The following is a 22,620-nucleotide window of genomic DNA, read 5'->3' as shown; positions in this document are numbered from 1 at the left end:
AACAGTGGGACCTGTCAAGGCATCACACCATTTGCAGCTGGAACCTTCTACTCCCATTCCCTAAGCCAAATCGGTCCCTTGTGCCTCCTGGGAATGACTGAAACTCAACACAGGCTTCTTGGCAGGCGGGTTGAGTCCCAGCTGTGCTGTGTGGGCTTGGGTACTCCTGTGCCTTGTAGCTGTGGCCCCAGTGAAGGCTGCTCATGTGGTGGGGAGCTCCAAGCTTTGTTGGTCCCATTTCTGGGTCCCCATGTGGGCCTTCATGTTCAGAAAGCTTTTGTATCTGCTCTGCTGTGGGCGAGTGTGAGTCACAGCATGTCCTAGCAGTGATGGGGAGCTCCCAGACTGCAGCACATCCCAGCAGGGCAAATGGCTACGGATACCAGGGCACCGAGCCCACAGTGAGCAGCCTGTGTAGCAGAGGCTGTCCCCCGGTGACACTGGAGAAGGGAAGGAGCTTTCCCTGCAGCCATGCTTGCAGGAGTGCTGGAGTCTTTCCTTCCCTCCTGGCACGAGGTGCACTTTGTCCAGAGGCTGGAAGTTTTTCAGCACGAGAGTGGCCAAGCTGTGGGGCTGCCGCTGACTGCCTGTCCAGGAGCAGGATCAGCGCCAGGACTGGAGCATGTCCCCTCACACTGCTGCTTGCAGCCCGTGCACGCGCAATAAATAACTCGTGCGGATCCTTTAAGTAAGAGCCGTGAGTGCTAAATGATCTTCCCCTATTCAACGTCACAAATCCACATTCTTTATGGGACAGCAAATTAAGAAACTATCGGGAAAAAAAAATCCCCAGCGTAAGCATCTTCCATGTAATAAAGCCCGGCTGGGCTGTAAATCTCCCCAGCGGCAGGGACAACCCTGAGCCGCAGCGAGGCTCCCTGCAGCCCCGCTGACAAATGTGCCCCATGCCGGCTGCTGGAGGGCCGTGCTGGAGCCTTGGAGAGCCTCTTGTGACCCACTGAGCTGTGCCCACCGTACTGCACAGCCCCCAGGCCCTGCAGGGCTCGGGCACTGCCCAGTGCCCGCTAACACACTGTGCCATGGGTGCCTTGGTGGGGAGCGCTCCTGGCTGGGCAGTGCAGCTGCAGAGCTGAGGGTGCTGGTGCAGGAAATCCATGGTGCTCTTTACATGCCATTCAGTAGGAGGTTGGGAAGTGTCCCCACCGGGCTGGGTGGCTTGCATCCCCCTATCCTCCCTGCCTGGCACCCCGCTACAGCCACAGCCCGAGGCCAGCTCTGGCCATATCAGGTGGCACTGAGGCAAGGGGGAGCCTTCCCGGCAGTGCTCCGGAGATGGGGGTACAGCCAGATGGGGTGTGCAGGAGTCTGGGGGCTGTGGGAAGAAGCGCATGGAGGGGCCCCCTCAGCTGGCAGCAGCATCCCGCCTGTTTGCCGGCAGTGGCTGCAGCAGGAGCCTCCGCTCTCGCGGCCGGGAAGGAGCCCAGTGCCTTTCTCAAAACCTCATTCGTTGTCAAAAGCCTTTTGTTTGTGATGTGTGGCTGCCGAAGCCAGTTGTGCCGGGGCTGGAAGCTGGGGGGGAGCAGGGAGGTTGCTGAGAGCTGGCAGTGCCTCTCGGAGCTGGCAGCGGCCCCGGCGCTCCATGCTAGGCCTCCTGCCTGCCCGGGATTCAGGCGGTGAGAGGGATCTCCCCAGCGCCCCATGCAGACCCCAGAGGGGGAAGCCCTGTGCTGAGACGGGCAACATCCCCAGCTGCATTCCACACGCACACAGGAGATCCTGGTGCAGGGGGTGGGTGGGGGCAGCAGGCTGTCGCCTCCTCCCAGCAAGGCTCTCCCACCGTTCCTGACATGGGAACTCTCTGACCTTTCCACCAGAATCGTACTTAATAAATGTCACATTTTCAACCTATTTTTACTGGGTAAAAGAGATGGACTGATTGTTTTTCACCTGCCCTGCCCTGCCTGGTGCCTGCTCAGCCCCTGGCATTCAGCCACTCCATTTTCCCTGTACTCCTGTGCAGGGCTGTGCCCCCCACAGCTGCTCAGTGGGCTCCAGGTACAGAATGGAACAGAGTGGCTCTTGGGCCAGGCTGTGCCATATTGGTCTCAGCACAGCATCACCTCCTCTGGAGGGTACACGGCTGTGACTCTGATGGGTGTCCTGCCATGCCTGGCAGGGACTGGCTGGGCTGGGGCTGGTGTTGTCAGTGCCCAGGAGAGACTGGAGCATCTCTCACTGATCCCATGCCCGTGAGCTGCTCAGCTGAGCCCATCTGTGCCCATCTGGGTCACAGCACTCCACTCACTGCATCCACATCCTGCAGTCCCAGCCCAGCTCCTGAACCAGCTACCCAGGGGCTCACAGCCCATTTGGAGCCCTCCATCCTCGCAGTCTGGCCTCTGTGCTTGTGCATTTCCAGCCCTGTGTCCCGGGCAGTGCAGGCTGCTGTCCGGAGCAGCGCAGCGCCATCTCCGGCGCTGTTACACATGAGCCGCCTGGGCACGGCTCGAGGCGCTGTTTGTGCCAGAAAACGGGGGACTTTAATGCAATTCGTTGCCATTTAATTTTACACAATTCCTGCTGCTTAATCCGCTGAGAAATGCTAATTTATACAATTCACGTCTAAAAATAAATGTCAGTCCAGCAGCTCCCAGCAGCGGGTAGCTGCTCCCACCAGCCCCCACCGAAGCCTTCTGCAGGGACCCCAGTGTGGAGCCCACCTCGCTCCCTGCCAGCCATGCTGCTGCTCCTTGTTCCAGGTGCTTGGGCTCTGGCAGCAAGCGTGTGGATTTGGGGATAATGGGATTTTGGGACACTGTGGTGGGAGAACAAGGGGTTGGCTGCACCTAGGGATGTCACTGCAAAGTCCCTCATGACAGTGGGGAGGGGTGACAAGGGGACAAGCAAGCATCTTGGCAATCTAACTCTTTCAGATCGTTGGGGAAACGTTATTGGTGTGGGGGTCATGAGGTGTCTTTGGGACCACTGCTTCCTCGTGGATTCCCCCAATAAATCTGGGAACAGCCCCAAGTGCAGCTGCACCCTGGGGTGGGGGTGCATGGAGCAAGAGGAGTGCCTGGTGCAAAGGCCTGGCATGCAGCCACCTGGGCTGCGCATGAGGGATCCAGCCGTGGGTCAGGGCAGGTCCCACCTGGTTGGCAGGTACTAATTGGTCACAAAGTGCCATTAATGAATGTGGGATGGGAGGCAAGCATGCACCCCTCCCACCAGGGTAGTGGGGATGCATCATTAGGTGTCTGAGGAGGCTGTTCTGCAGGGGACAGCGAGGGGGCTGGACATGGGAACAAGGGGATCCATGGCTGGGAAGAACCCATACTGAGCTCCCAGACCCCTGCCTCTTGCACTTAAGCATCTCCATACCCTGCCGCCCTCCACCCCTCTGCCACTGCCCCAGCCATCTCACACCCATTGCCCTCCCTTCCCCTCCGTTTGCTGAGCAGACCCCCGTGCCACCATCCCCCCATGCCTCCATGCAAGTGGGGTGGCACTGACACCAGCAGCAGCACTGCAGAGAGCGTGCCAGGGCAGTGGGGCAGGCATCAAGGGCCGTGGTGGTGGGTGCCAGCTCCGTGCAGGAGGGGGCGAGGCGGGGGAGCAGGGGGGTGCGGAGGCGACGCAGCGGGGGAGCAGAGATGCTGGAGGAGCCGACGGCTTTCCCACCGTCTCCCTGATTGAGATCGGATCACCGTGAGCATAAAAAAGCTCTCTTCATAATTATATTTAATGAATTGACTTTAAAAGCTCTTATGCTCTTATCTGGGTAATTTAATATCACACACTTAATAAGCCTGTCTGTGATACGGGGGGAGCCAGCGGCCAGGACGCCCGCGCCTGGTGTGTCTCCCCAGGGATGTGGGACGTGCCGTGAGGCTGGGCCCACGTGCCAGGCTGAGGGGAGGGGGACACTGCTGCCCCCTGGGGCCAGGGCACCCGTGGGGTGACTGTGGGGCACTGCTGGCTGCAGAGGGGGCTGGGCACCTCGGATGGCTGCGAGAGGAATGGGGACAAGACAACAGAGGGAATTGGCTCCAGGAGCTGGTGCTGGCTGGTGCCTGTGGGACCATGGGGCAGTGGGGACACAGGGCAGTGGGGCTGACAGGAGGCAGAGTGGCAGATGGGGCAGGGGAATTCATGGGGTGCTGCATGGCTGGCTGAGCATGGGGCAGGGCTGGCTGGGTGCAGGTGCCCTGTGCCAGCAGGATGGATGGATGCCATGTGGCCCCACTGCTGAAGGGCATTGCTGTGACTCTGTCCTTTCTGCCAGTGCCAGCTGTGGCAGGAGGCCCATGGACAGCACTGGGGACAGCCATGGGTCAGAGTGCACTACTGGCTCCAGTGCCATGATGCTGTTAGATCCCTGTCTCCTTCTGGCTCCAGCCACCTGGGGTAGTCAGCTGGGATGTCACGGAGGTAAAAGAAGGCTTGTCACCACGGTCTCTGCAGCTCTGTCACTTCCCCCCGTACTCCCCCAGCTCCTGGAGTCCCAGAAGAGGTGTGGGCTGCCTCCTGTAGGCCGGCATTGCTGCAGCCCCAGCAGGAGTCTCTGCACCCCCCCCCCCCCCCCCCCCCCCCCGATCCATCACTGCGTGCAGGAGGCGCCTGCGGCGAGCTGGAGGGAAGGCTCTGCCATATGGAGCCGGGGGCCCTGGGGACTGCAGGAGCCTGGGGCTGGGACCTGTGGCCATGGGGGCAGCCCCCAGGATCCTGCACTACAGACGCTCACTGGCCAGTGGGGTTGAAAGCCATGGCCAGACTTGTGCTCTCTGCATGTCAGAGTTAGAGCTGCTGTGAGCTGGTCTGTCCCCCCACCTGGCACCGTGTCCCCAGTCACCCTGCCCCCTCAGGTCCCTGATTCCCAAGTGACAGAGGACAGAACAGCACCTCCCAGCATCCATGACTGTGCTGCCCCAGGGCAGGTGTCAGGGACAGGGTCACAAGGGCAGGGTGAGTGATGTTGGCCCTTGGCCAGCCATCCCCAGCTCTGGAGTGCCTGGCAGTGCCGGCTGCCATCCTGGCACTTGGTGCCAAGGCTGGGCAGGCTGGAGGGAGGCACATGCCAAGGCTGTGGGGCCGGGGAACAAGGACCCAGCTGCCACCTGGCCCTGCCAAGGCACCAGGGGACAGCCCCAGGCAGAGAGGGGATCCCAGCTCCTGGGGCATGGGGCAGCCTGCCGGGTCTCCCTCCATGAGGGAGTGTCTGGAGAAGGAGGTTTACGGAGCTGCACTAAGTGACGCAAATGGTTTGAAGCCCATAAAGAGAGACGGTTTTATGTAAGACGACTATATAAAGCTCTGCTGTTCTGCCATTGATGAGATATAGGCCTTTATTTATAGAAGGCAATGTTTGCGGTGCGAGTGCTGAAAGCCAGCCAGGGACCCGCAGATAGGGCGTAGAGTCATTTGACATGCAGCTGCCGTCGACACTGTTCACACATTAAAGAAAAAAATTAACAAGTTTGCAGCCAGTCAGGTGGAAAAAACAATAATTGTAGAAAAACGTATTTCCCCCTTTTTCCAATAACAAATAACTGGAACGCTGTTGGGGAGGCTTCAGCTCGCTTTCCCTCTGGGAAAGGATGGGCTGAGGCTCCAGTCAGGCTGTGGATGGAGTGGGCAGGGGGAGGCAGCAGGGTGGGATGAGAGCTCAGACAGGGGATGCTGCCACAGGGTGGATGTCCCTGCCTAGGCATTTTTATGTCCACGACTGGAATAACAGGGCCTGCAGGCAGGGATGAAGGCATCAACAACTCAACATGGCCATGTGTGTGCTGGGGGATGAGGAGGGGGGACAAACACCAGGAGCTGAAGATGCTCACTATGTGAGGGGCTGTGAACCAAACCCCACTGGATTTTTCTGCCTGGCCCAGCATTGTCTCTCTCCACCTGCACACACAGGGATGCTCTGAGGTTATTTCCTAGCCAGATGTGGCTGGGTTTTTACTGGAGAGCATGCAGCCAGTCCCTGTGGTCAGAGCGCCCTGCCAAATTCTGTTTCATGCACGAAAGGAGGAAAAACTTCTCATGATTAATTGTGCAGTAGAGGAAAACGTGCATCTCTAACCTGCTCCTTGCCGGTTCCTGGCCTTCTCTCCCAGGCACTGCCCCAACACACAGCCAAGGGAGGGTGTGAGGACAGGAGGGTGCTGACACCTCTGCCATGTGCTGCCCTGTCCTGACTCTGCCATGACCATGAAGGGTTCGAGCAGGGAGCAGGCAGGCTCAAGGTCAAGTAGCTTCCCTGCAGCTCCCTGCGCTGTTCTGTGGATGGCTGTCCCCTGCTCATGCTGCAAAGCCTTCCCCCATGCCCCTCTGCGCTGTGCCAGGCACAGGCTGGGCTCTGCCAGCCCCATCACCCACCGTGCCACCATTGTGCCAGCAGAAGGCAGGAGGTGAGGGTGGAAAATGGCGCTGCTGGGTTGGGTCAGAGGACTGGACCTCCACCCTGATGCACTGGGCCCAGGGCTGCTGCATGTGCCCGCTCTGTCCCCAAAGAGATGTCACTGGCTGCATGGCTGATCCTCCCCTGCCACCCTTGTGAAGCCCCTCTGCAGATGCTCTCCAGATCACTTGGCTCATCTCTGGGCTCTCAGACAGAAGCTGAGCACACTCTGCACATGATGAGCATCAGCTGAGCTCAGCTGGGCTCAACAGGTTTTCTTCCAGCAGAACAAAAGGTTCTCACCCGATGGCAGCTTGGGGGAGGTGAGTGCAGGAGGAGCTAGGGGACAGGAAAGCTAGTGGCTGGAAGGACCTGTGGGCACTGTGTCCCAGTGGCATGGCCGTTGGGGACCCCTCTTTGTGTTGGAGAGCTGAGTCAGGCAGGGAGCAGGGGTGGGGGGACACCCTGGTCACTGCTGGCCACTTGCTCTTGGATGTGCAGGGCAGGAAGGGAGAGGAGGCACAGCCTTGTCAGAGCAGAGCCTCTGATTAATCACTAACTGCCGGCCCTCCAGCCAGCAGCTCATTAGCAGTTTAATTCCTGGTGCCCGGCATGCAGGAGGGCTGTGCAGCTCTGATTGAGCTGGATGCACTTATCTGGGCAGCTGCAATCAGTGTGACCCCCACTCTGGTCACAGTCACAATTGGTGGCCACGTCCCCGTGTGCAGAGTGCGCTGGATAGCTGGTGCTGCAGGTACTACAGGTGATGCAGATGCTCTGGGTCCTCTGGCCAGGCAGGGGTGGAACACATCAGTGGCAGGGGCTACAGAGAGTTGTGAGCAGGGCCAGGGGCTGGAGATGTGCCCGTGTCTCACCCTGTATCCATCGATAGTCCGGCTGTGCCTGGAGTGTGGCCGTCCCTGCGGTGTCACGGGGCTGGGAGCAGCTGTCACTGGTGTCAGCAGCCATGCAGAGGCACTGTGCTCAGCTGCACGAGGACATGTCACCAGCCTGTCATCTCTGGGGTCAGTGACACCCTGCACATCCCTGTACTGCCCTGTCCCTCTACCCCCTGCCTGTGCACCCACAGGGCAGCAAGGTGAGGGCTGTGCTCCCTGCCTGCATCCTGGTGTTCCTGCCACCACCCCAGGGTCTTTTCTCCCCTGGATCTTCTTCCTCTCAGACCCCTTTACTGATGAGATGGGGGATTCACCTGGGCCATGGAAGCAGCACTGGGGCAGGAGGGAACTGAGTGTCCCAAGAAAGAGGCACTGTCTGTGGATGCTGCCTTTCTCTCAAGGACCTTGAACCCCATCTGGGCATGCAGAGGTGGGCACTGCCGTGCCTTCCAGCTGCCTGGGGGTGTTTGCAGCTCAGCCTTATCCCTTTGCCCTCCAAAGCTTGCTGCGTCCTTCAGTCCCAAGCTGCTGTCTCCACAATTTCTTCATAGCACAAGGAGTGAGGGAGAGACCACAGCACAGAGAAGCATCTCCATCTGTCTTCAATGCTCCAGTGGCTGGAGCAGGGCAGGGAAGGGGCCTGCAGGGGGGCAAGGAGGGCTAAGGTACCTGTGGGGGCGAGTCAGGGGCCATGCTGGGGCTGTGACTGCTGCAGAGGAGGCAGGGCCAGCCCAGCATCTGGTGCTGCTGCCCCTGGGAAAGGCTGGGAGCAGCCTGCCTTCCTGAGCAGCGCAGGACTGAGGGCACTATGCAAATCCAGCTGAGATTGATGCAAGTATTAATTATGTCCCATCAGCTCAGCACTTGCCCAGCAAGGCAGGGCTACAGGTCATGCTGCAATTTGTGCAGGAAAGACGGATTTGCACTGGCAGTGTGTCCCCCTTGCCTATCCCCCTGTCCACAGCCTGCTCCCACCACCCTGCTGTGACTGTGGTGTGCCATGCCAGGTCAGCCTGGCTCTCCCAGCCCCTTGCACTGCCTGGCTCGGGGGTGAAGTCATCACTGAGCAGGAGGGTGAACAGTCTGAGGCAGGAGCAATGCAAGCGCTGTCAAGCAGTCTGCCATACCCAGCTCTGAGATCCCGCTAATTAGAGAGTGTCTGCAATTACATGTGCTAATTATGGGCAGGGGTTCACAGTAATTCCTGCCCTGTTGGCATGACACTGGTCACACCAAGATGCATTGCTTCTCCATAAGGACAGGAGGAAGTAACCAGGCTGTTCAGCAGGCTCTCCTGGCCCAGGAAATGGTGTATTACCAGGCCTCCTGCCCATTCCACACCACCCCACTCCACCCATCCCCATCCCATTTCAGCCCATCCCATTCTATCCTGTACTGGGCATGGTACGGCATGTACAGTGCCATACATGGAGCCCTGCCTGTGTGGCCATGACAGCTGCTCTGTCCCCGAGCACCTGGCTGATCACATCTCAGTGGATCTGCTTTTCAGAGGGAGTTTTTCAGGCTCTGACCCCCCTGTGCTGCTGCGGCTGCTCTGACATCCTGTTTCCTTATCGCCTGACATGACCTTAATTAACTCCCTGTGCTGATAATGCTCTGGGCTTCTCCTCCAGGAGCTGTATCTCAGCATTGTGTCCTGTCTGATCCTCTTATGGACCACTGCAGAGACTGCACAGGCAGCCTGGAGCAAGGGGGAGAAAGGGTGTGTGGTGCAGGCAGGGCAGGGCGGTGATACTGGAGTCACTGGGATGACATGGAGTGGATGCCCAGCGCTGGAGGCAGGGGATTGGTGCTGCATTGAGACTTTCAGGGAGATGTTGACCTGGAGGAAATGGCTGTCATGGTACAGAGGTGGGGGTCCTGGCAGGAGGGGGGCTGTGCTGATGCCCGGGGCAGGGTGGGAGAGGCAGTGGTGCCCATGGCAGCAGCATCCATCCCAGGTTCCAGAGGTGCTGTGCACCAGTGTGGAGGGATCCTGGCTCTCCTTGTACTGCTGCAGGGGGGGCTGAGCTGGCAGGACCCCCCACCCTGGGAGCTGCCTGACTGCCCGGCTGCCCCTCCACTGCCAGCCTCAGTGGACTGAAATGCCGGCATTGATGACTTGTAGCCACTTTATCTCCTGTGCTTGGCAAATATTGGCAAAGAGGAGATGTTTCAATAGAGAGGTTTGCCGATGGGAATCTCAGTGTGTGATCCCACCAGCTCCATGCTGTACTCAGCTGCCTCTGAGGCAGCTGCTCACCAGGATTGAGCCTGGCATGGGCACAGTCTGGGGCCCATGGGGGGCTTCCAACACCTTTTCCCCACCGACTGGTGCCCAGCAGGGTGCTGTTCTGCTCTTACCTGTGTTGCAGATCATGTGTCACCCTCCAGCACAGGAGCAGGGCTCTGGAGTAAGGTCCCTGATCACAGGTATCTTTGTCCTGGCAGCAGCTGGGCCAATGCCATGAGCCCTGCAAAAAACAAAAGTTGCAAAATGCTCTCAGTCTCCTCCCAGCTTGCAGCCCCACAACCCTCATCTTCAGTCCTATTCCCCACAGCTCCTAGTCCCCAAAACTTTAGTCCTGCCTGTCTCAGGTGCTCAGCTCCCATCCCCAGGCCCACAGCCCAGGCAGCGATTAGGATGAAGGACCAGCTGTACCTGGGGCATGAGTGGGCAGGGTGCATTTTGACCCCTCTGTTCGCACTGCCTGCAGACACAATGGGAATTGTATTTTTCTGAAGCTGGCTATGCAATGGACACCTCAGGCATTATGGAAAGTGTGCACAGATATACCTGCTCCCAGCATGTGATGTACGGAATGATGGGAGCAGCATACAGTCCTGGGAATGAGGCACTGGATCCAAGCAGGAGCAAGGGGAAGTGGTCTGGAGAGAGGAGGTGGGAGCTGCCTGTGCTGCTCCCCTTTGTGTGGGAGGCAAAGGGGTGTAAAGAGGGGAGAGGGAGGTCCCCAGCTGCAGGGGCAGGTTGCCTTACCCCATTCCTGTTCCTGCTCCCACAGCAAGCCCTGGGAGCTGGGAGGAGCTGAAGAGGACAGCTGAGGAGCTCCTGCAGGTGCCACGGACCAGCACATGGGCAATGTGGCCCAAACACGCAGGAGAAGCAGATGCCTTGGGAGTCCTGACACACGCAGCCCATCACCTCCATGGAGAGCAGACAATGGGGACAATGGGGACAGAAGGACATGGGCTGCAGGGCTGTCCATCACCTCCATGGAGAGCAGACAATGGGGACAATAGGGACAGAAGGACATGGGCTACGGGGCTGTCCCTGCCTGCCAGCACCCGCAGCTCTTGCCCTTGCCGGCAGCCCCTTGGAGGGATCCCCTGTCAGTGCCCGGGTGCGGGGGCTCTCTCCATCAGCCCCTCTGCCCGGGAGCACCCAGGCTGGGGAAAGCCAACCCCTATCATGTTTGTTCCATTGATTTAGCGCCGCGGAGAGGGTTTAATCAGCCTTTAGCCTGCACGCTCCGGCATTAAGAACAAATCCATTAGCCACGAGATAACCACAAAGGGCTGCGCTGAGGCTGGATGAGGTCCCAGCGCCTTCAAGATGCAAATTGGCAATCAAAGATCAAAGCCGTGCAGCTCCCTAATCTCTGCTAAAAGGGCTCAGCTATTAAGGAGCCCTTTCCCACTGAGCTGTGATCACCCCACTTCACTAGGACTCCCTGTGTGCTGTCGGGTTGCACCATCATCCCCACTGGCCTCCTGGCCCCAGGAGGGGGTGCATCCAGGGCTCACTCAGGCTGTTTGCTTGCATGTTGTTTCCTTCAGTTCTGACATATTGGAGTCAAATTCGTGTTGTCAGAGAGAGCAAAGCCCACAGCAGTGTCGGGGGTCAGCGGCTGGAGGGGTGGAGGAAGGGAAGAGGTGGGAGTTTGGGTGGGGCAGGGTGGTGGGAGAGCTGTGTGGGGCTGATGTGGTGCCTTCAGAGATGGGGAGGATGCTGGCAGGTGGCTGCCCCTCCTGCTGCTCGGGGATTTAGCCTGGTTCAGCCCCTGCCTGGTTGCACCAGGTGGCTCAGGGCAATCCCTGCTGGCCCCAGGGAAATCAGTGGTGGGGACTGTGGTCTGGGGGCAGGCAGGAGAGAGCGGCTGAGGGATCATGGCACAGCAGGGTGTTTTGGAGCCAAGTTCCCCTTTGGAGGGTATTCCTGCTCATCCCATGTCACCCTGGAGCACAGGGGTGCATGAAGCCCTGGTTCTCATAGCCACCCTACCAGCTTCTGGTGCTGAATTGAGGCTGCAGGATGCTGTCTGTCCCCCGCTCCCCACTAAGGCCATATTGCCTGTGGTGGCTGCACACATGGCTGCCCCAGCAGCCCCACGAGTCCCCATCACCCCACACTGTGCAGGAGCGCCGCGAAGCTGCCGAGCTGTGACAGGAGCTGCAATGCCAGCACTGTCAGCAGATCTGTGACAGCACAGATGTGTGCTCTGCTCTGCATGGTCCAGCTCAGGGACCAGTATCCCCTGCATCCTGCTGAAATGGTCAGAGAGTGTGTGAGGCACCTTGCAACAGGTGGGCAGGGAGCCAGCAGCCCCACCAGCAGGGAGCAGAGGGTCATGTCTGGCTGTCCTTTTGTTTGGGGACCCTCTCTACTGGCCAGTGCTCCTTGAGGTGCTGCTCATTCCCCTCACAACACCCCCCGGCAGGCAGCACAGCCCTGCGAGAGCAGCAGGCAGTGAGGTGCTGGCACCTCCGCCAGGGTGACAATAAATGTTATCAGTGCAAACCCATCCGTAGGCAGGAGAATAACCCCCGTGACAACCCGGCAAGAGCAGAGGCTTCATCTTCACCGTGTCAGTGCTGTGGATTTACAGATAAATGCCATGGCTGGAGGGACCCCCTCCCCTCCCGCCTAACCCTGCCCTGAGGCTGTGGGAGCTGCCAGGTCCAGGCCGGTGTGTCCCAGGGACAGTGGCCATGGTGTGCCTGGTGGGAAGAGTGGACCTGATCTGGGACACGGCAGGGGGATACCTGGATAGATGAGGGTGGAGGGAAGGGCACATGCAGAACAAGATGGCCTTGCCCTGGCTGCTGTCCTGACCCTAGGGTGCTCTACACGCACTGTCCCATGGAGCCCGGCATCCTTCATGAGCCATGGTGGGGCTTGGGCATCGTGCTGGCTGGCCCACCGGAGCTCAGCGATTGGGAAACGTGTGACTGAGTGTGTGACACTGGCAGCGTGTCCCCGAGGCCGTGTGACAGCGCCTGGCGCGAGCAGCGTGCTTTGTGGGCGCAGGCTATGTGCCCATCCCCGCGTGTGCTCCCCCCGCTCCGGCCGGGCTCCGGGGGGTGCGGCGGTGCCAGGAGCGGGGGCTGCTGAGCGGGGCGGCAGGCGGCATCCCTGCCCCGGGCCCCGCTCCTCGGCTCAGCTCCCCCATCTCCCGGCAGCCGTGGGAGCAGTAATGAGATGGAGCAGCAGAAGGACGGCGAGATAAGGCTGCCTGCGCTGCCCCAGCAGATTAAACGCTGGGATTAAGCAGGCGGTGCCAGCTCTGCTGCCTTTTTATCTCGCTGCTTCTCCCCTCTTATTCTCCCGCAGTCGATAGAGAACGGTCTCCGAGCTGTCAGCAAAGGAAATTGCTTGTTAACCCTTTGGGGACGGGCGGCAGAGCTCCCTGTACGGCTGCTTTCAAAGAGAAGCGGTCCCCGGGGGATGCGCTGCCCGGGAGCCAAGGGGGACGCGGGGCCACATCCCCGCAGGCCCCCGCATGCGAAGGACAGCAAGACAGGCCCGGGGGTGCCCAGGATCTGCAGCCAAAAGCCGCCAGCGCCCAACCAGCACCATGCAGAGGCACTGGGGCTCCTGCGAGGTGACCACAGTCAAAGAACAGAGGCTGCCTAAGCTCCACAAAGGAGCCCCGGGTTCATTGCATACCCCGCTTTCGGGTAGCCTTGATGTTCCCTGCATCCTCCAGCCTGCAAGACGTGTGGGCTCAGTGCCACATCTCTGTGAAACCACAGGGCTGGGGATCCTTCTCTGGTCCTGAGGACAAGTGGCACTGGCCAGCTGTGTCTGCACAGTACCGTGCGTGGTGCTGGATCTCTTCCAAGTGCCAAGGGGAGCCCGCTACCCAAACCTATCATTATTGATCTCTCCGTGTATGTGAGTGTTTTGTTGGGTTTGCAGCAGGGGGGCTGAGCTGCAGCCCATCCCAGCGCTTATCCCTAGCGTGCTATGCTGTGCTGTGTGCCCGGGAGCGGCGTGCCCGGCGCGGGGGTGTCTGAGGGTGGGAATCCGGCTGGAGAGCGCCGGAGGGTGCACAGAGGGAGGGCAGGATTGCTGCTCAGCACACTCCAAATCCAAGCTAGGGAGTGTCTTGGCAGCTCGACAAACTCGTTGTGGCATTTTTGGGGGTGCAGCTTTGGTGCAGTCTTTCCCTTGGGGACCCTGAGCTCCTCCTGAAGCAGGAGGCAGAAACATCATGCAGAAACCTTCTGCAGCTCCAGCACCCCAGTCGTACTAAGGGAGAGAACAGGGTAGGTGGGCAGCATGCTCAGCAACTCTGAGGGGTTTTCTGGCTGCCAGCAGGATGAACTGGACTACCCCAGCCCCTGCCCCCTCATTTCACTGCTCCTGTCCTCCCTCTTCCTCGTATTCCTGCCCTGCACTGCAGCATACCTTGGCCACTGGCACTTCATCTTCTGCAATTCCCTTGGCGTTGGCTCCTTCATCTGCCCAGGTGTCGCTTTTGGTGGATTCTTACAATGAAAACAAGCTGTATGAAAGCACAAGCTGCCGGGAGATCTGCAGGGGGCAGGTTACCCCTGGCTGGGGCAGCAGTCCAGAATGGCTTGGGATGGTGCCCCATGGCTGCTGTGGAATGAGGGGCAGAGCTGTGTGCGAGCCCTGGGCAGGCAGGGCTGAGGAGCTGGAGCTGATGCTGTGCTGGGCAGCCGGGCTGTGCAGGCAGGCAGAGGCAGAATCAGGAGAGGAAACCAGAAGCGATTGGCACGTGAAGGCTGGCAGGCTGGAGACTGCGAGGGGATAGGATTGCTGTTTATAAATACATCAAGGGAGTAAACACAAGGGAGGAAAGAGAGCTATTTAAGCTAAGGGACAATGCTGGCATGAGAACAAATGGTAAAAACTGGCCGTGAATAAATTTAGGTTGGAAATGAGTGAGATTCTGGGACAAATTCCCCCCAGGAGCAGCAGGAGTAGAAAGCACAACCACATGATGGCACCTTTCTCTGCTCCAACAGGCTGTCATGTGTGTGCAGTGTGCTGCCATGCCTATGCAGTGAAGTTAAGAGATGAGGAGCTGGGGTCCCCAGCTACTCCCCTCTGTGTCACAGCCACCCTGGCTCCATGTGGCATGAACAGCACAGCTCTCTCCAGCTTCTGGCTTGGCCAGGGCAGGACTCCTGAGGCAATGGTTAGCAGGGAAAGGTCTTTCTCTGGCACACGAATTTGGGCATGCTGTCACAGGTGCTGATCCTGAAAGCTGGATCGTGCCAATGTCCCCCTGCTTTAACAGCCACTGGCAGTACTGGGCAGATATTCTGGGAGGGTGTCCTTGCCCATGTGCGCGGTGCACCCCTCTGCCTTGCATTGCATCCCTATGCTCCTGAGCCACCAGGAGCAGGATGCCCTGGTCTAGATCTTACCTGCTCCTGGGGACATGGGTTACACGCTCTCCCGGGTGCAGCAGCCTGGTTGTGGCATGCTTGTTCTGCCCAGTGCCGGGGCTGGGGTGTCTCCCCCTGCTCTGGCTGGCCAGCAGCACAGCCTGCAGCACAGCTGAGCTATTGGTATTCCAGCAGCGAGTCTGCTTGGCATGAAAGGGGCTCTACCAGCCCCACACGCCCACAGCTCCACTGCTGGCTCAGGCCTAGCCAAGGGGACTCAGCTGGCAAGGGCTGTCCTGTAGCACAGAGAGAGGCACAGCTGCAGTGGCAGAGGGGTCCTGGCCTTTCTGGGATGTGCCTGCAGCAGCCTCTGGCCCCTTTGCCCCACACTGTTTTCCCTCTTCCTTTGGAGGTAGATCAGGGAGCTGCAGGAGATATTCCAGAGCTTAGTCCTTCACAGGATGAGGGAAACAAGAAGCCTAAACCATCACTTGTGTGTGCTGTGCCTAAGGTGCCCTGCTCTGTTTGGGCTGAGGATGCAGAGCCTGGTGCCCCATGGAGGCAGCAGCCCCAGACCCCATATGCAGGGCTGTGTGTCCTGCAGGAGGCTTCCCAGCAGTTCCGTGTGGGGCAGGGGCTGCACTGAGGGGCTGCTAGTGTGGGAGATGGTTGTGCTACTGCCAGAGCTGGGGTCGAGCCAAACTGGCACCGTTCCCCAAATCCTCCTGGGAGCGGGGAAAGGAAATGGTGTGACCATGCATGAGAAGGGACGTTTGCAGTGGCAAAAACATCCCACTGGCTCAGAAAATTGCTGCAGAATCGGGCTTGAAATGAGTTGAAATTGCTGAATCCAAGCGGATCTCATATCCCGGGCAGTTGTAATGCTGGCGTCAGCGCTGCGGCTTCCCTCCCGGGGCACCCAGGCGGGGCTGACTGTGCTGTGGGGGGGGAGCGGGCTGGTGGGGATGGGGGCTGCCTCGGGGGGGGGCCTCTGGCATGGGGAGGGGCTCCAGAAGAGCTGGGATGGCCACAGTGTGGGGCAGGGGCAGAGCGGGAGGCAGGGTGCCTGGGTGTGCCATTGCCCCAGCTCTACCAGTGTCATCCCAGTTTGGCCCCAGCTCCTGTGCCATGTCTCCTGTCTAGGAACATCCCTGTGCTCCAGCTGCTTGCACTCAGGCAGGAAAAAGCACTTCAGGTTTTGGATGCTGCTTTCCTTTGTGTCACAGCTTTGCCCATGCTAATTTGCTCTCTGGGCTCAAGTATCTGGACATGCCCCTCAAGGTTACCCCTGGGCTGGCATCCCCACCAAATCCAGGTGGGGAGCACTCTGGTGTCCTCCCATTCCTGTCCCCATCCCCACTATGCCCCAATGATGACTGTTCTCAGGGGTGCTTCTATGCTGGAGTCATTGCTCCTGTGTGGTGTGCCCATGCCCAGGGCCTGCCCGTCAGCTGCATGTCCCAGTGGGAATGTGAGAACAGGGCTGGCTGTCCCCGTGGGGATGTGGGAGCAGGGCTGGGTGGCCCAGGCACACAGCAGCAGGCCCCGTTGGCACCACACATGTTGCAGCTCGTTCCCCTTGCATGAAAACATTTGGCTGGAAGCTTAGTGCGGCCTCTTGTCTCCTCAGAGCAATCAGGATTTGTCACTGCCTGCAATGTTTAACGTCGTCTTCCAGAGGCTAAATACCATGGGGAGCCGTGTAAGCCGTGGAAATACCTGCATGAGCTGGGATCAGCCCGAGGCTGGCACAATGGGCTGGCAGCACTGGGGATGGGGGACTGGGAATGCCTGATGTTGGTTCTCGTGCCCCCAGTGCTCATGGGTGGGCTGCCGTGAGCCAGGATGAGGATGCTGGCAGTCAGCATCTTGCTCCCAAAAGGCTCCCCACAGCAAGGGGGCTGGGAGGCAAGTCTTGGGAGCATGGGGGGCACTTGGGGGGCCCCAGACTTGTGTGGGTTGGGGAAGAAGATGCCGGGGGCCCCAGCAATAACTGACTGGGATCTGCCTGCTGAGGCGCAGGCAGCTATTTCTGTCAAGGTCAGCGTGTCTCCATGGGAGAGAGAAGAAAATGAGGAATCATGTCAAGAAATTACCTCCCTAATGGGATCTCCCCTGCATGTGAGCATGGTGTGGGGATGCCGGCATGCACTGGCTGAGCAAGGAGACCAGCATGTAACACAGGACTGCTGTGTCTCTGGCCCTAAGACTGCAACATGCATGGGTGCCCAGCAGGCAGAGCTGGGTGCCCACGGGCCCATATCTCAGTTGCTATCCTTGGCTGGACATGTGCACTTCAGTCCTGCAAGGTATTTTTCTGGGTCAGCTGCAGGAAGCAAATCCTGTTCCTGGTACAGGCAGGCTCTCCTCTGCTCTTCTTCCTCCTCCTCCTCCTCCTCATGCACTTCCTGTTATCTAATTGGATTTGTCATGCTGGAAAGGCAAAGCCCTTCAGGACTGCGCTGTGCTCTCGCCAGTGTGATTTCACAGCTGGCCTTGGTACCCCAGTAGCCGACAAGTGAGTAACTCAGCTGGACGCCATGGGCACCCCTGCTCCTCACCCTCCCCAACAGCCGTGCCCACCTGCCTGGAACACGGCCACCATCCCAGCTGGACCTGGGCCTCCAATCCTGCCCAACACTGGTCCCTGTCCCTAAGATCTGTCCCCATATGCCCCAGCCTCTGCATCCCATCCTCATCCCTCACCCCCTCCAGGGTGATTGCCATGCCGCCTGGAGATGTCTGAACTGACACGAGATGGAAGCGTTCACAGAAATGACATTTTCTCCAGCCTGGGGAGCTTATCCTCCGTTTAAAGAAAACTAATATAGAAGCTGCCCTGGTGTGCCGTGGCTGATGGTATCAGGCTGGCAGCCGCCGGCGCTCACAGCCGCGATAAATCTCAGAGAAGAGCCGAGCCGGCTGCAGCCGCCCCACAGAGAGGGGCTGAGCCGTGTCCTGGCGCTGCTGTGGGGATACAGCGCTGAGGGGACAGCTCAGGGCGGGTACCGCAGGGTCCCGAGCGTGCAGGGAGCGGGGCGTCCGCGCCGGGGATGGTGCCAGCGCTGGACTGGGCGGCGGGTGTACAGCAGGAGCCGGAGAGCTCAGCGGCCGCCCGGTGCGGCTCAGGGGCTGTCCTGGGGCTGGGCCGGCCCGGGCCCGGGGGTGGCGGGGGCGCGGGGCCGCGGAGCGCGGGGCGCTGCTGCCCCCTGCCGGGCAGCGCCCGCCGAGCACCCGGCACCGCGGGCACGGCCTGTGAGGGACTGCGGGCACAGCTTGTGAGGGACAGCGGGCACGGCGTGTGCTGGACGGCCGGCACGGCCTGTGAGGGACGGTGGGCACGGCCTGTGAGGAACAGTGGGCATGGCCTGTGTGGGACGGCGGGCACGGCCTGTGAGGAACAGTGGGCAGGCACGGCCTGTGAGGGACAGCGGGCATGGCCTGCAAGGGATGGCATGGGTGGCCCCGCTGCCCTTGGGTGCTGCCCGCTGCCTCCGCTCGGCCCCCTCGGGGCCTGTCCTGCTTCTGACCGGCCTGAAGTCCTTCAGCACCCGTAACCAAGCTGCCAGATGGGATCCTGGCCGTGTCCCCATCGTGGCTATAGTTACGTGCTGCTCAGGCATCAAGGCCTGTGGCAGAGATGGTGCTGGGGAGTCACTGCTGAGGTCATCAGGAGTTCCCTTTGTTCCAATCTCTTCTGCCACCACTGGCCTTTTCCTGCCCTGATGCTGCTCTTGACTGGGCCCAGTAGCCCTGACTTGTCCTGGAGCTGTGGAGCATGAGGGACACCCCCTCCCCATGCCAGCCCACGCCGGGTGAGCGCTGAAGGTGGGTGCCTGGAAGCAGCAGCAGCAGGAGATGAGAGGCTGAGGAGAGTACAGTGCTGAGCTTTGAAGGCAGCTGACAGGCTGTCGGGACGCTGCCAGCCACGCTGACAGCTGGGTACAGACACCCACCCCCCCTCCCCGCCACTGCTGCGCTCTGATCACAGCCTCCCGTCACTTCAAAGCACCCGCCAGGCGCAGGTGGGTTGTCGTGCAGCCTCCCACCCCGTGGTTCCGCTCCTCCTGACCCACAGTCTCGCTTCTCCCGCCCCACCTGGCCCAGATGCACTGAAGACCCCAGCTCCAGGGACAGGGAGACCAAGGTACAAGGTAGACAAGGTCCCAAGGGGAACTTGCAGCAGGTGATGGTCTCCCAGTGCTGTCACTGTCCTGTCTCTGTGGGGCAGAGTCCCCAGCCCCCAGATACAACTGGGGACCCTTGAGGTCCGGGCAATATTTTGTGATGACACTGAAATGCATGGCAAGGGACAAGGAGGAAGAGCTGAAGCATGACATTCCTAGGCACAGGGTTCACACAGTGTGCCTGAGACAGGTCGTTGCTATCCAGACAGAGATGCCCACCATGCTGGGACACTGGGGGCTGCCAGTTCAGCTTGCCTGGGGTAAGACAACACACACCCCTGTCCCGAACCAGCTCGAGAAGGAATTTTCCATTCCCGAATGCAGGTTGGGGAAAGGCGTGTTTGCAGCAACCCCCTCCTCTCCCTCCCTTCACCCATCACCGAAGCAGCTCAGGAAGGCACCCGCCTTGTTCATCTCCAGGAAGGTGCAGAGCAAAAGCCTCCCAGGAGGGAGAGATCCCTGGAGGGGAGCAGGGACCCTGGGCAGCTTCAGGGGCAGTCTGCAGCCCACTTTCCAGAGGAGACACCCTGAATGCAGCCATGCCGCTGCCCCTTGCCTGCTGCCAGGACGGGGAAGTTCTGACACCACCCCAGGACAGCAGCGCGCCCCAGCTCGTTGTCGGCATCCTACGAGCCACCCGGATCCCCGGCCTGCACTACATGTGTACCCGGCCCCAGTCCCGCCTGCGCCGCCTGCTCTGGAGCCTGGCCTTCCTGGCCTCCGCCGGGCTGCTGGCCACCGGCGCCGCCGACCGCCTGCACCACCTGCTCTCGCGGCCCGTGCACACCCGCGCACGCCTCGCCTGGGCACCCCAGCTCCGCTTCCCGGCTGTCACCCTCTGCAACCCCAACCGGGCACGCTTCCTGCACCTCACCAAGCCCGACCTCTACTCGGTGGGAGAGTGGCTGGGGCTGGCCCGGGAGAACCACTCGCTGGTGCCCGAGATGCTGGCCGTGCTGGGGGAGGACCAGCGTGCCTGGCTGACGCGTCTGGCCAACTACTCGCGCTTCCTGCCACCCCGCCGCTCCGAGCGCACCATGCAGAGCTTCTTTCACCGCCTGGGCCACCAGATCGAGGACATGCTGGTGGAGTGTCGCTTTCAGGGAGAGCGCTGTGGCCCCCAGCACTTCACTCCCGTGAGTTCCCTCCTGGAAGGTGCAGGACAGCTGGGCTGCCCCATCGGTACTGGGAATGATGCTTCACCCCCACTCCAGCAAGGGTGGAGGAGTGGTGCAGTAGGGAGTCAGGCTGAGATGAGCCTTTCCAAAGGTCATGAAAGACTGTACCTTCCTTCCATCACCTCCTTGGAATCAAAAAGGAGTTTCTGGACCTCATCCTGCTTGCAGAATACTCGACCAGATCCCCGCCTGCTCCCTTACCACTGCTCTCTCCATCCCCAGGTCTACACACGCTATGGGAAGTGCTACACCTTCAATGGGGATCGGAGGAATCCACGTGTGACCCGCCAGGGTGGCATGGGCAACGGGCTGGAGATCATGCTGGACATCCAGCAGGAAGAGTACCTGCCCATCTGGAGAGAGACCAGTAAGTGGGGCTGTGGCTCAGGCAGGGCACAGGTGATGGGTGCTAGGATGCAGAGTTGCTGGGCAAGCAGAGCCCTGTGAGGGGACTATGGATGAAGCAGGGCATCAGAGGGGTGCAGATGCTGGGTCAGTGCTGGCATGCAGCACCTCTGTACTCCTATAGATGAGACATCATTTGAAGCTGGCATCCGGGTCCAGATCCACAGCCAGGATGAGCCACCCTATATCCATCAGCTGGGCTTTGGTGTCTCTCCTGGCTTCCAGACCTTTGTATCCTGCCAGGAGCAGCGGGTAAGACGGGATGTCCCACAGCCCCAGGGTAGTGCCTGCTGGCACTCAGCCCAGCACAGCCCTGTAGCAATGCCCTTCTCACCCCAACAGCTCACCTACCTGCCACAGCCGTGGGGGAACTGCCGGGCCAGCATGCAGGGGGAGCAGCTGCTGCCCGGCTATGACACCTACAGCATCGCTGCCTGCCGCCTCCAGTGTGAGAAGGAGGCCGTGGTGCAGAGCTGCCACTGCCGCATGGTCCATATGCCAGGTGAGGGGTGTGCATGATGGTGAGGGGCACCCCACTGCCCCAGCAGTCCTGCTGGGGTTGCTCCAACCCAAAGATCACCTCTGCCCCAACACTCTGTACCCAAGGATTCCCCTGGCCCCTTCTCCATCCTCTCAGGGACCACCCCATCCTCTCCACATGCTGGGTCAGCCCCTGTCCTACCCTCCTTACACCACAGGTCAGCACCTTCCCTGTTTGCCTTGTACCTGGGCCACATCTGCCCCAACCAGCCTGCACCCAAGGGTCACTCATTCCCATTCTCTCTGCACCCTGCCCTCTGCACTACCTCCAAGGGAGTGAGTTAAGAGTGGGGGGGCAGAATCTGACTGGACTCCCCCCCTCCCAACCACCTGCTTCTCCACAGGCAATGAATCCATCTGCTCCCCTAATGTGTACATCGAGTGTGCTGACCACACGCTGGGTAGGTTTGACAATGGGTGGGCACCTAGGGGCTGTCTGAGTGCCCCAGGGAGGGGGCTGGAGATTGTGCCTGTGCCAATGGGTGTCTGCCCCCAGACGCAGCAGTGGAGGACAGCCAGGAGCGCTGCAGCTGCCCCACACCGTGCAACCTGACACGCTATGGCAAGGAGATTTCCATGGTCCGCATCCCCAACAAGGGCTCAGCGCGCTACCTCGCCCGCAAGTACAACAAGAACGAGACCTACATTCGGTGAGTTGCCAGCACTGGGGTATTCCAGGGCATGGGCAGGGGGCTGGGGACCTGGGGAACTTCCACTCCACTCCTGGCAGCATGCAGAGAGAGGGTCCTGGCATACTTGGTTGCTGCAGCATCCTCTGTGCATGGGTGTTTTCACTAGAGCTTCTTCCCAACTTGTCCAATCTTCCCAGCCCTCCTGCCAGCACCTGCCCACCCCACTGTCTCTCCTGGCCTGGGACATGCCCCATCCATGTCCCCACTGCATCAGCCCAAATATTCATAAGGGCCATGGAAGCATCTGGGAGAACCTGAGAGCTGGAGGGCTGGGGGACATGGGAGGTTTGTGGGGAGTGATGAAGAAGGGTCCAGATCAACCCTTTTTGCTCAGCACAATGGTGTCCCCACAGGGAGAACTTCCTGGTGCTGGACATCTTCTTTGAGGCGCTCAACTACGAAGCCATTGAGCAGAAGAAAGCCTATGACCTTGCTGGGCTTCTTGGTGACTCCCCTCACCTTCCTCTGGGGCCCTAAGGCGCGCAGCTCTAGGTCCCAGCCCTGGGAAGATGAGGGTCTGGAGGGGAAGGGATCGCACAGAGCAGCAGCCAGACACAGGCTGGCTGAAGGGTGGAGCACTGCTGACTGTCCCCTGTCCTGCATGTCCCCCACACCCTTGGGCCTGCTGACCCTGCCCCCATGACTGCTCTGTGCCCCACCATCAGGCAGCCTTGGCACTGCCCACTGCCATGCTGGCCCACCCCAGGCTTCCAGTGGGCTGCACAGCATCTCCTGGTGACCATCTTCCCCTCCTCC

At 60.2% G+C, this 22,620-nt stretch overlaps 2 protein-coding genes across 2 annotated transcripts in view; both read left to right on the top strand.

Annotated features, from left to right (window-relative positions):
• ASIC4 (acid sensing ion channel subunit family member 4) overlaps positions 1–22,620 on the top strand; it is a 28,782-nt gene that overhangs the window by 3,260 nt on the left and 2,902 nt on the right. The window contains exons 2-7 of the mRNA XM_064719086.1: positions 20,450–20,594; positions 20,757–20,884; positions 20,975–21,134; positions 21,517–21,573; positions 21,669–21,822; positions 22,218–22,309. Of these exons, the coding sequence (XP_064575156.1) occupies positions 20,450–20,594; positions 20,757–20,884; positions 20,975–21,134; positions 21,517–21,573; positions 21,669–21,822; positions 22,218–22,309 (736 nt within the window). The remainder of the gene's footprint in view (positions 1–20,449; positions 20,595–20,756; positions 20,885–20,974; positions 21,135–21,516; positions 21,574–21,668; positions 21,823–22,217; positions 22,310–22,620) is intronic.
• On the top strand, positions 19,528–20,443 carry LOC135450686 (acid-sensing ion channel 1C-like; the record flags this gene model as incomplete). Its single annotated transcript, XM_064719087.1, has 1 exon — positions 19,528–20,443. A coding segment is annotated over exon 1 (855 nt), but the record flags the coding sequence as incomplete, so codon positions are not given.

Source organism: Zonotrichia leucophrys, chromosome 7 (assembly GCF_028769735.1).
Source record: "Zonotrichia leucophrys gambelii isolate GWCS_2022_RI chromosome 7, RI_Zleu_2.0, whole genome shotgun sequence".
In the NCBI taxonomy this organism is placed as follows: domain Eukaryota; kingdom Metazoa; phylum Chordata; class Aves; order Passeriformes; family Passerellidae; genus Zonotrichia; species Zonotrichia leucophrys.
Note: the sequence above shows the minus strand (reverse complement) of the source record. Positions and strands in the feature narration are given on the sequence as shown.